The sequence below is a fragment of the Cygnus olor genome, chromosome 7 (genome assembly GCF_009769625.2).
Source record: "Cygnus olor isolate bCygOlo1 chromosome 7, bCygOlo1.pri.v2, whole genome shotgun sequence".
NCBI classification, from domain to species: domain Eukaryota; kingdom Metazoa; phylum Chordata; class Aves; order Anseriformes; family Anatidae; genus Cygnus; species Cygnus olor.
The window spans coordinates 8,251,690-8,265,128 of record NC_049175.1 but is presented as its reverse complement, the minus strand read 5'-3'; the positions used below and the strand labels follow the sequence as shown (position 1 = coordinate 8,265,128).

The 13,439-nt window shown below is 36.1% G+C and overlaps 1 protein-coding gene across 9 annotated transcripts in view; it reads right to left on the bottom strand.

The window, feature by feature from the left end:
• Window positions 1-13,439, bottom strand: part of GRID1 (glutamate ionotropic receptor delta type subunit 1) — a 597,690-nt gene that overhangs the window by 22,012 nt on the left and 562,239 nt on the right. For all 9 annotated transcript variants that reach the window (XM_040563453.1, XM_040563448.1, XM_040563450.1 and 6 more), the window contains one exon: window positions 5,834-6,029. In XM_040563453.1, the coding sequence (XP_040419387.1) occupies window positions 5,834-6,029 (196 nt within the window). The remainder of the gene's footprint in view (window positions 1-5,833; window positions 6,030-13,439) is intronic.

The window sequence follows — 13,439 nt, the reverse complement described above, 5'->3', positions numbered from 1 at the left end:
TTTTTGTCTAAGTCACTGTGCTAAAATGTTTTGATTTTTTTTTAAATAGCTGCGTCTTTTAGTTGTTTCAGAATTGTTCCATAAATCATATTTTCAAATTAACAGTTTACAAAAAAAGAACATTGACAACATGTCCTATATTCCTCATCTTTTTCTTACTAATACTTGGGGAACACAGTCTTCCTCACATATTCGATTTCAATTATAAGGCAGTGTCTAGAGAAAAATCACATTATTGATTCTACCATTCAAGCCCCAGTTTTCTGCACTTTGTTTTATGTAGAAGAGCTTTGTACACTGACTTTCAAGGTTAGACAGATCTTTTAACAAGGTCTACTTCTCTTGCATTTGCAATATTGCTATCCTACGCCCTACGAATGTAAGTAGCAATAAACAGTCTACCAGGTCTCTCTTGTATCAATTTTATATTTTTATGACAAATAATTCTACACAGTGTCATCACAAATGTAGAGAACTATTTCTCTGACATCTTGACCATTTAAAAATAAATAGGAATCTGAGCTTTAAACTCTTAATTAGGTATACTTCTTAACTTCCAGAAATACTGAATGTGAGACTGCTTGCCCTCTGATTATCAAAAAATGACTCTCCAAAGATTCCTCTTCCCTCAGGGAAGATTTTTCTCTTCCAAAACTTCTTCCACTTGTGGCATTTTCTCCTCTGAAGAGTAGAGATCTCATACTATTAAGAGTGCTCATTGCATAGAAAGCTTCCTTATGACCAAACATTTAGTTGCTGTCTAAATTCAGCATGCTTCCCATTCCCCTAATAGCTGTTGTGACAGCTAGGAGGAGGTAGATTGACTAAGAATTATAGGCAATACCAGGCGCTGACCCATGGGATGTATGGGCAGGAAACATAGCTATGCTATTTTCATATGACACTGTACTGAGGTGTACCTATCCATGGAACCGCATCATGACCACAGTGCAGCAAAGCTCCATATCCTCGTGCTCTTGCATTCACAGCTTAGCCATCTAAAGCCTGAATTATATGTTTTAGGGCCCAAAATAGAATCAAAATGTTCTAGTGATCAGACATCATTGCAAAGAAAATATAGAGAAAGAGAGGGTAAAAGGGAATGTGGCAAATACCAGCTGAGAATAAGTAAGATAGCCTGAATAAAGAATGACTGAAATGAAACAGAATAATAAGATACAATTTATACTTTAGACTTCAAATTGGCTTTGATATTCTCCTCCTTTTCTATGGCCTTTTTGTGACTCTCAGCATGCAGGCATATTGCAGAACAAAACAGAAATAACTCAGAGTTAAACTTTCAAAAACATCTTTAACAGAAATTCAGCCAAAGAAGCACTCATTTCTTCCACCCAGTTGGAACTACTGTAGTGGTTAACACCAAAGACACCAGATTTATCTTTGATTCAAGAGGTTTAAGAAAACAGATTTCAGAGAAAAAGAAACTTGCATTAAAATTTTTCTTCACAATCATGAAAAATGAAAAGGCCAAGAAAGATTGCCTCCTAGATAGAAGGACCAGAAGGAGAACAGTAATACTTCTGAAAAGCAGTAGCCAATCTCATAATGTTATTCTTCAACATGGAGGGAGATGGAAGAATATTTTTCAAAGGACCCTGGTTTACTGACTGTAAAATTATGTTTTTTTTCAAGAAAACTTGGTAAGAAATAATAAAACTTGAAATGAGATGAACTTCAAGTTCATCACTGATATGTCTGTGATTCATCTGAAACTTTGGAGGAAGCTACCACACTGAAGAAAAAAGTGGAATAATGCTACATTCATCATTAATCTACAGCCAAAAATGAAGTGTCATGATAGCTGATCCCATTATGTGGCTGGTACCACAGAAATATCAAAAAGTGACCTTTGCATTGTTACTAGAGCAACGGTTCAAAAACAGGCTCAGATAACATTTATTTTCTGTTTAAAAATGATATAAGAGAAGCAACAGAGTTTTACAAAAGAGAAAACATGTCATTTAATTTTGTTGAAATTCTTTAAAAAATTAATATAATTAGGAGCCACTACAGGATGTAATATAGTTGGGCTGCAAGATGTAATATATTTGGGCATTTGCTTTTACTCCAAAGGCTGGTAGGTCAAGAAATGAAGAAATTTATGAGGACCCATGAAAACACACTGATGAGCCACAACAATTCACAATGCAAAATTCAGCGTGGACCATATAGGAAAAAAGACTTCAGAAAATCCTATTCATTGAACTTTTAAATTACTTGTACTTTTAAATTACTTGTACTCTAAAAATGGAGAGGTGCTTGTTCAACAAGAAAAGATCTCAATATTTATTGTTCATTAAAGAAGAGAAACTTTTTGAAGGAAGCAAAAAGGGAAGGAATAAACTCTTACTGTGTTATTGCATAAATCAATGATACATTCACATTTTGTACTGTACTTGGATTTGATCACTTCATCAAAAGCAATACACAGGAGGAAAAGAACGGATTCAGAGCAATTTTGGCACCAAATTGATTGGACAGGGGAACAAACTGTCTCCATCAAAGGAAAGCTTTTGAAAAACACAACAATAACAATTTAATTCTCTCATGTATATATATAAAAAGATGTATGTGGGAGTATATAGGGACCATATCATTTCATTCTTTCAAAGCAAAAATGGCTGCTCGCAATGAAAAAAGCTACAAGTCATTTGGAAAGTCATGATAACAAATAATTATCCTAAAGAACCGACTGCCACGGGGTATTTTGCAAACAATTTATTCAGATTTGCAATTGGATTAGGAACATATGCTGTTCCCAAACCAACACTGATAAGGCTGCAAGAGCTACCCACAGCACACTTCTGAGAGTTCCTGGCTATAGCTTGACCCAGAAAGAAACTTTCCATACAACAGCATTAGTCAATCTCCTTCTGTAGTACCAGAAAACTCAAGTGGCAAAATAGCATTTTGTGTGGACTTGTGATTTGTCTGGCAACCACCTCTTAGTCTATGCAGAGACATTTATGAAGAGGAGGACATTTTACATCTACAATGACCACTTTCAATTGCCTTGGGAGTACAACAAAGCAACTTGTACCCTCAGCTCTGAAATGTATTTCTGTCGCTTACATGACTTTGCAGCACATTAATGCCCTCTCCGTGGCTGTATTTGTGTTGAAAAAGCTGTGCCTTGACAATGGGAGATGGTCACTGTGGCTACAGGGACTGTGCTGTCTGAAAAAGCAACCTCTTCCATGGCAACTAAATGCCACAAAAGCTTTCAGGACTTTCTTCCACTATTGTCCTTTTGTTTTTAGCCAGTCAAAGGGAGTAGGAACATCTCCTGGAAATGAAGAGAAGTAAATCGAACTGAGACAAACAACTGAAATACCTGCCTGTACCATAAATAAGCAATACTCTCCCATTTTGCATCAAAGCAGCATTCTTTTTGTAACTGCAGCTGCACTGTGTTGCTGTATGAAGAAAATGGAAAGGGGGAGGAGAGGAGAAAGAGTAATATGGTTGTGGTTTTTTTTCATTGTGTCAGGCAAATCCTCATTCAGAGAAATGACTAAGGTATCTTTATATGCTAGAGGGATTTAGACTTTCCTTTTCCGATACAATACATTTTTTAAGGTACATTTACATCCCTTTCATGCAGCAGTATGTGTTTACGGATGGCAAGTCCAATTTCCCTTGCTGACATCATTTCTTCTTTAGAAAGACAGAATTTCTAACCATAATATTTTATATGGATAACTTGTCTCTATTCAAAAAGCTCAATGAGCTAGCAGGAGTGACATTTAAACTATAAACACAAGTGTTCAGCTGACAATGTTATTAAATATTAAACCCAATTTATGTGTCTAATCAAATAGCAGCTTTGGTCAGCTTTGGGGACTGAAGTAAATTTGGTTGTCGTTGACATTAATTGAATGAGCTGATCAAGTTACATAAAAATCACCCTACAATATTAAAATCAAACTTAATATAAAAAAGTTATTATCACTTACATGAGGCAGAGAAGCCAGCTCCCTAAAGACAATGCAGTTGGTAGTCTAAACAGCTTGCCAGTCTACAGCCATATTTAAGGCTTAGCCAAATCTATCTATAATAAATGGCAGCATACAACTGGCTTACAGAATAAGAGTATTTATAGTCTCACTGCTAGAGACTGTCCGCTGACATAAGAACGGTAACAAAATAAAAAAACAAAACATAAAAAGAAGTAAAATAATGTGCCTTTTCCTAAGGTAATTTGTTTTATTATTGTATTTAATGCCACGTTACATAGATAAGTACTTAACAGCACTATTTGCACTATTTCTACTTCCTTTTAAATGTTTAGAAAGTCTCGAAATGGAAGTTTCATTTTCACAAAATGATGAGCAGATTAAAAACAAACAAACAAACAAACAAAAAAAAACACCACAGACTTGGCTATAGCCAGGTTTCTGCCTTGTACAGAGGAAGAAAGGGTTTTTAAGCAAAGTGCATAGAGCTTTAGGAAGCTCAGCTAGGAACTGAGAGAAAAAGGAGGGTGAACCGAAACTGTTGACTAAATATTCCTTTACTGGGAGAGGCAAAAGTCTTTCTCCCATAAAATAAGGATTTTATCCAGAAACCACACAAACAATTGGGAATTTTATGTTAAAGGACTTTGATTTGGGAAATGAAATGGCCTTTGTCACTGTGTTCAGCCCTGTAATGGCATTGTAAAACCCAGTAAATTGTGGATGCTTTCCCTATGACTATTGAGAAAAAATTCTAAAGAATAAAAGAACCGAAGCCCCAAAACATTCTTATTTCTCACTTACAAAGCATGAGGAACTAATTATATATTTGTTCCAAATCAGTGTTTCATTGACGACAGAGTAAATCTGATCAAATAATCAAGACTTTAATAACAGCTGTTGTTTCATGAAAAAAAAAATCAATTGACAAATAAAGGAGACACTTTTCTCTAAAGGAGAAGCACATTAAACTTTCACTGACTACTTTTGTGTACCTTCTGCCATAAAGTACTCCCAGACACATGTGGTTTGATGTTATTTACTACCTGTATTTGCTGAGCTACAAGATGGAAAGCAGACAGGAAGAGTGGCAAACTAAGGGTGCCAGAAAAAGTGTGGACACTTGTATTTTCCTAATCTCACCCGGGGCTGTTCATCACAGGACTAAGCACAAGCATATAGAATCCCAAGCTACTATATATATATCAGACCTTGATTCCAACATCAATGCTCAGTTTCACCAAAAAAAATTGCCACGGTCATATATGAGAGAAATTAAAGCTAGGTGAAAGCATGCTGACAGGTAAAAGAGTATATGCATATATATATTTTTAAAATTTTAATTTTATTTTTTTAAGCCTGGAATAAACAACATTTTGCATGAAATTCCTGTTCTAAGAAAAATTAGTACATTTTCAGTGAATCTCTTAATTTTTGCTCATGTTTCTAATACCTAGTTTAATCCTCAGGTAAAAACAAAACAAAACAAAACAAAATGAACAAACACACACATAAGCGAGCAAAGGACAAGTGTCATTACCTGGATAATACAAAGAATGATATTGAAGATGAGTATTTCCAGAGCACCCAAGAAAGCTAGAAGCCTTATGGCCAGAGCCAAAGAAGGACCTTAATACGGGAGATTTAGGCAGAGCTAAAGTACTTAAATTCAAAACCATGACTCCAGAATATGCTTCTTATTTGCCATTGAGTTACTAAAAGAAACTTTAGATAAGGATATTTTTGTTTGAAGTTACAGTGTAATTGCATTAATGGGACTTAACATTATTAACTTCATGCAAACAGCATTGATGCAGCACAAAAATTAAATAAAGAACCCTGTAATCCAGTCTTACCTTTCTGATGCCTTCAGAAGGGTTCGATACACAATTATCTGCCCCATTATTCTTACTGATTGTCCTCCACAGTTCAGCAAATGTGTTATCCTGCTCCAGAGGGTTTGTCCCTTTTGCTTTAAAGTATTCATACACTGCTGAATCCCTGACTGTACCGTAAGATATATCCATTTGTTTGGACAAATCCTGAAATGTTCTGAAATTCAAGCAATATTGAGATATTAGTGTTACGTAACACATGACTGAAATTTAATTCATTAAGTGGTTTATATGTCTGTCTTTAGTCAAAACGAACTTAACCATACCAAGTAGAATTTGCACATCTCTTGCCTTCATCATAAAGGAAAACCAAAGAGTAATTTAATTGAATTGAGATCATATGACATTAATTATACCTGACCTCTTTTTTACCTCAGTAAAGATTTTTTTTTGTTAGATAATATCCACGTTAAACATTATTGTGCCAGGTTTGCACAAGAAGGGAGTGTAATACAGACCTCCTCAAGCACAGGATAAAACTAAGAATGCAAATATAAACACCTAGCATCACTAGCAATATGTCACAGAACTCAGTGGGATTGGTTTGTAGTTACACCAATACTCCATCTGACTCCAAATCAATATCACTGTTTTAAACAAACAAATAAAAGTCTGGGTTCCAATTTCCAGTAAGTCTTAGTCACCATCTCTTTCTCTGTCTTTTCACAGCCACTGGTAAAACAGACATTTTTCATTCACACACAGGTCTAGCTTTCATTTACTCATCATCATACTGCTCTGGAAGTGTAAATGGGCCTCAACCTGAGTGACTGTGAATGCATCATTTATTTTAAAATTGTACAGAATGTAATTCACTCCTGTTTTACAGCCTTTTCTGCACAGAAGGGTGTAAATCACTGCCTCTGTCACTGAAAACCAAGCCAAGCCGTTTCAAAACATTTAAAGGGGCATCACTGCCATCAAAAGAAGCATTCGATCAGTTTTCTACGAGGCACTGATTTCCATTCGTGTGCCCCCTTCCTTTGTCCCCAAGTCTCACTTTCTGCAATGGTACAGTATTTTCCATCTGTGCATACACACACAAATGCACATTCAACCATTGACCATCACATGAGGCAGCAGGGAGTAAGCTAAATCTCATAAATAAGAATTTGTTTTAGAAATATATAACTTCACATAATAACGATTACTTCTGATGCTTCTCATATGAGCTACCAACTAAGTCTGGGTGAGATTAAACTAAAACAACCCCTCTTGCCTCTCTCACCCAATTCCTTTTTCCCAAAACAACCTTTCATTTAAAAAAAAAAAATCCTCTTCAAAACATCTGAAAGGCCCACTCATGCCACCTCCCACCCGATGCCAACTCTTGGAACCGTAAAAGAAAAACATTTTGTCTGGCAGCTCCTGCAGAAGATCTCTTCAAAATGCTCCCAGGCAGTCTTCCTTTGGCCCATGATCTGAAGCTGTTTTCCACAGCTGAAGACTTGCCACAGACAGTATTTTTCTGCCACCCTCTTCCCTTTTTCACTGGGGCCATCCCACTAGTTACACCTTACACCACTGCAACGTTCCACACAACGCTATTTAAAGCACAGCAATCAAGGCACATAGACATAAAACCACATAAAACCCACGTACAAATATTTAGAGATCTCTTCCATCTTCTCTGTCATGTCACCTGCAGGCCTCCCAGGTTTGGTCCCGAAGGGCCACTTTACCTGCAGGCACTGTGAGAGTCTGCCAGTTCCGTCGCCAAAGAAAAACCCTTCCAACTCACAAGCTGTTTCTAACATTTTAAGTGGTTTAAATTCTTAAATTGTGTTAAGGACTTTTTATCATTTTAAGCTGTTAAGCAGCTTTAAGTAAGACTGTGAGCAGGTCTTCTCTCTATATGCCGCACGCTTGCAGATTTGGGCTAACTCTGGGAGTTGCATCAAAACCCAGACCTGTTGTTTCTTTCACTGTATATACCCCTTTGGTAAAATACAAATGAAAGCCCTGGAGGTTGCTGGATATTAAAAATTCTAATGAAAATGAGAGAATTCGTGCCAATCCTTTCTCTTTCTTTGTTTAACAGTACTGAAACATATTCTGATCTCCTAAATGTTTCCGGTACATTTCACTGAACAGGACCATTTTTCCTCCAGTCTTGATCTAAATGATGACATGCTACATTTAGTTCCTTTTTATTTTTTAAAATAAATTTCATCATATCACAGGGAATTGCTTATATCCTGGGAATGGACGATCTGACTGTTAAAAGACACATTTTATGTACAAATGACTAAGAAAGGTACTCGATACACACAGGAGGGTTTCTGTGGCAACCCTTTTCAGAGTTTGATGTACAGATTTCAGTACCTGTAGAAGCACATATACAGAAGCATACTAGCAGAAGCATTTTTAATTAATGTTCTTTAACACAACTTTCAGCTGCTAACAACTTTACAAATGTCTACTATTCATGCTGCCATTCTGTTTGAAAATTTGCACATGAGAGTTTGAACATTAAAAAAACAACTCTAGTTTTCATAATGTGTCATAATGTGAATATCTAGACCACTTCTATTGCCTTTATTACAGTGGAAGCTTTTTGACAGAAATGTGCCTTTTGTTTTAGCTAAATCATACTTTATTGACAACCACTACTTTTGTTTTAGCTATATTACATTTTATTGACAATCAGTGCTGTACAAAAGCACAGTACATCTTGCTTTTTGAACAGCACATTTTCTTCAATTCTCTAAACATTGCAGTGCACATTGAGCAAATTCTGGGTGTAAATCAAGTGCTTTGCTGGCCCAGTAAGCAGGTAATCAGCGCAGGTGGCAGGGAGGGAAGCACAGACTTTGCTTGGGTGCTGTGAAGAAGACAACTACCATCCCTTTAGCTGGCAGAGTTTTCCTAGAAGAGATAATTTGGAATGCTGCATGTCCTAAGGATTGCATGCACCTTCCTTGCAGTGCCCCATTTGATGTATTATAAGAACAGCTCCTGACAGAGGAAATTCTCTGTACTATGGCCAACATTGGAAATGTCTTCTGAGAGACACAAGATCACTAAAGGACACGGCTAGGGTTGCAGCAGGTAACCAAGCTTGCGAGTTGTTCCTGTAGCATAAATTCAGAAGGACGATGACTGGGTGAGAAAATAACCTTATATCTTTACCAAGCGGACCACTTGGCCAAAATTATCTCAGAAATTGTCCTGACAGGGAATGCTCTAGACAATGGATCTTATTCTGCATAAAAGATTTCTTTGTCTCTATGTAAATTTTATTTCTGCACTAAAGTGGAAACAATGCTCAGCATCTCCAAAGCTGGAGAAGTGATCAAAAGATCTGGGTATGGTGGGTAAGGTCACATAAATAAAAGACATGGAATGGATATTAGTATCTCCTATCTTTTAGGGGATTAATTAAGATAATCACAAGCATAGGTTCTAAACATTGTTATTTTAACTTCCCCAGATCTTCCATCACTAGACAAAATCATTCACTGCCAGCTTTCAGAGAGTGGTTATATCTTAGCATCGCAGGCTGCTCTCTTTGTTCTTTGACTTCTTTCATTTTTGTGACCAGCCATCAGCTGAAACCACCTTTGTTAGCAACTCCAATTCTTGGCTCACTTTCCTATGGCAAAGATTTCACGTATTTAATATATAAAATTATTTGCAACAAAAATGTGTAGCATAACAAAATGCCCCATTAACCTTGCCACCTCAATTATTGGATCTCACAACCCATTAAGGGCTCTCTGTAAGTGTGATTAAAGATAAAACTAGTAAAGCAGAAAAAGCCAATGTTCCACACTTACAGTTATAGGAGCTGACCTTCAATTTGTAGATAAATACATCCACTGTGCGATTACTATAATTGGCAAGTACATGTAAACCAATTGATTTAAGTAAATGTACCTGTGGTCTATCTAAACAAAAATGTTGTCCTTCAGAACTGTATTACCAGCTGAAATGTTTAACCAGTGCAATAATGCCTGCAAGATAAATGCTACAATAGATAAATAATTTCCAGTGGAGTTGAAATTGCTTCATGTAGAGTCAACTGAAAACCATTTGTTTTATTTTTTAGAAACATATTGACATAAACCATATGCTGTGGAACAAACATTCAGGCTATAGTTGTACTAACATTTATAATTAGACCACTAGAAATAATTGCCACGATAAAAATACTGGCTAAGTTACACTTTTTGGAGATGCTTTCTGACCATTAAAAGAGTAGTGTAGCTGTAGATATATAGCCTAAAAAGGTTTTGCCAGTATAGCTTTATTTTACTCTAGAACTGCTATAAATAAAATAATTTCTGGATGAATAATATGAACAAATCCTGTCTAAGTGACAGACTAAACCTGTCACCGGGTACTGTTAAGTAACTGCTGATCAATTAACTCAATTTATAAAACTGCAGCCTCAGTTGTAAGGCTGCAGGGCTGTTTCACCCAAAACTGTTACTCAGAATCATCAGATATGATCAAGGTATTAAAAATAAAAACACAAACAAACAAAACTGCAAAGAAACAAAACAAAACCAAAACAAAGAACAACAAAACAACACAGAAAGACAACCGGTGTCTTTCATTTCAAAACCTTTTTTTTTAAATATTTAATATATATATTTTTTCATAGTAACGATGACTGTTATTTATTTATTTACTTACTTTAAGTCAAGAAATACCTATTGAATTTTCCCCCAACCTTACCATTCTCTTCTTTTTTTAAAAAAAAAAAGTTTGGAGAATGTTGCACATCTGTAACCCTATGTGTAAAATCCATTACTTTAAACAAGTTAATTACCTGGCAGAGCTATGTCATGATTTAATCCTCTTCTATACTACAGTAATAAATGTAACATTTTATCTTGACTTCAGCCTTAAAGAAACCATAATGGGCATAGTGGCAGCTCCTTGATTCTGAGGTAGTTTCTCATTAGCATTCACCACCACCAATGTTCTGACACTGTAAAACTGGGGATTTTTCCAGTCTGCTATTACTTAAGGAAAGTTAGTATTTCAGCAGTTTCTGAACCCACAGTATTATTTTAAAATGATGCAATATTTTTCATGCTTAGCCTCTGTTTGTTCATCTACACATACACCAGTAGAAATAATATAGCTTGAGGTTAGACATAAAAGTAGTAATCAGCACTCTGTCCTTGCTTTTCCAGGTTGGGAGCACACTTTAGAATAACCTCTCCCGTCATATCACTACATACATTTTGAAAACAATGCAATATAAATAATTCCTCTCCACTAAAATAATTGATCTTCTTCATCAATATTAATGCCTAAATCATACAGAAATATTAAAACACAGTGCTTTACCATATTTGGCAGGGAAAGCTATGTTCTTATTTTACCTAGGGAAGCCACTTCTCTAAGATTATTGCTCAATGTAGCATAATATTTTAGGTGACGGCTGCCATTAAGATAAAGCAACCTGCAGAAGATGAGTTTTAAGCTGCTTTACGTAAATGAAGCCTTAGAAATAGATATGAAAAATGTACGCCACAAGTCCTAAATTTCTGCTTTTTAAATACCTTGAAATTATTTTCTTTCAAAATTTTTTCAAAACCTGGAAATTAATGACATCTACAGAATTAAATACTCCTGCAGTTCCTAACTATGAGTTTTGTCAACAGCATGTATTGGAGGGAAATTTGTATTTTACACATTGGGGAAAAACGTAAATCCACTACACTTCTAAGTATAAATGACAGTAGCTGAATTGATTTGACCACCTTATACTGACAGTGTAAACCCAAGAACTACCTATGAGCTGAAACCTAGCAAATAAAATCCTATCTGAAAATAGATTTTTTTGATAAATTATCAATAGTGGAAAGCAAAGGCTTGAAAGAGAATGCTCTGTGAACTGCAGAAGTGTTCACATTTTGAGATACAAAATTGCTCAGCACTAGACCATCCATGGATATGTTTGCCAAGAGAGTAAGAACAAATGAGAAAATGGCGTTTGTTGCTGATGACCACACAGCCTAACCACCAAGAGACAGAGAGACTTTGAAGCCAGGCAAGCTTTGCAGTATCAGCTGCTCCTTTGTACATGTCTCCAGTGAGAAAACAGCTGGCATTTGAGGCAAGCAAGAGCAAAACTGGAAAATCTTTGGAAGTGAAGCTGAATCAAGGTTGTGGGCTGTAGTGCGCTGGCATGGCTAATTTATGGTTTTAAACACATATGAACAGAAGATCCCTCAGTTCAGAACCTGAGTCCTCTTTACTTTTAATATCCATTTATGGAGCACCAAGGCAAAGGACTTGGGCCCTAGTCCATTATGCACAGATACCAAACTTTGGTCTTTGGATCTCTAGTTTTAAGGAAGATTTATGGGTGGATTGAAAATGTCTTAAGACATCTGAACCTGAGTTCAAACTTCCATGTAAAAACATTCTCTAGAGCTGGTCTACCCAAGTTGAAGTTTAGCTGGTTGAAGACAAAAAAAAAATAAAAATCTGTTATAGATAGAATTTGCCACTAGTTGATGATAGTCTCAATTAATCAGAGGCTTGTGTGAAAAATTTCATTGTCTTACTAAATCCAAGTTATAAAAGCACAAGCCCACTTAAAAAATAATAAAAAAATAACAGGTAGTCCTCCTAAACACCAGTGCAGCCAGTAATCAGTAAGCCTTCAATTATATTGTAAAAAAGCAATATATTAGCTAATAGTGAGATAACATTAGAATAGACCTACCTTAAGCAGTTGTGAGCCTAAAAAGTAAATATCCATAGCCAACCCCCCCCTCCCCCCCCCAAAAAAAGGAAACATTTCTATGAATTTCAAGCATTTGTTGCCAGTACATATAGGACTGTTACTAGCATCTGTTAAACTGGATGTAAAATACATAAATGAAAATACAGGCCACTTTAAAGATTACCTCTAAGAGTGAGGCCAATAAGACTGTTCAAAGTATTGCTGGAATGGCAGTAGCCTCAGGACAGGGAATATTTAAAGGAAAGCAGGTTTAGTTCCACGTCTAATATCTTCAGACTTCAGAAGAATTTGGTCCATGGTTATAATTTGTGCATCTCTTTGACTTTCTTCAAAATTATGAAAAATCAAACTGAGCTCTTAAATCAATCACTGAATTGCCAGCTTCTCTACAGTGACATGACCAAATTCTGCACTGTTCCATTTCACTGCAAAGCAAGTCACTTTAACCACCCTTAATTGTGCCTCAGCGTGGCAATGTGCACAGCAATGGCTTTCTTCAGAAAATGCACTAAGCAAAATCTTAACTTCACTGCGAGAGGCAGTCCAGTAGAAATCAGCAGTAGTACTTGCATGCTTAATAGACACTTTGCAGGATCAAGTCCTTCACCAGCAAATATATCATTCCAGATTTCACATAAAGCTCATTTCATCAGCTGTCCATGAAAAATACCATCCACTTTATTTTAAACAACAAAAGCTTTAGCAGAAAAAGTCTCGTGGGAGTTTCTGCGAGGGAAGCCATAAGCACTGGTAGATTAAACTACACTGAATCAATGGAGTTGCAGCCCTTCACACCAGGGCTAAACATTTCCTGATCACTAAAGGAGACAAACAATGCAGGCATTTATGGCTATA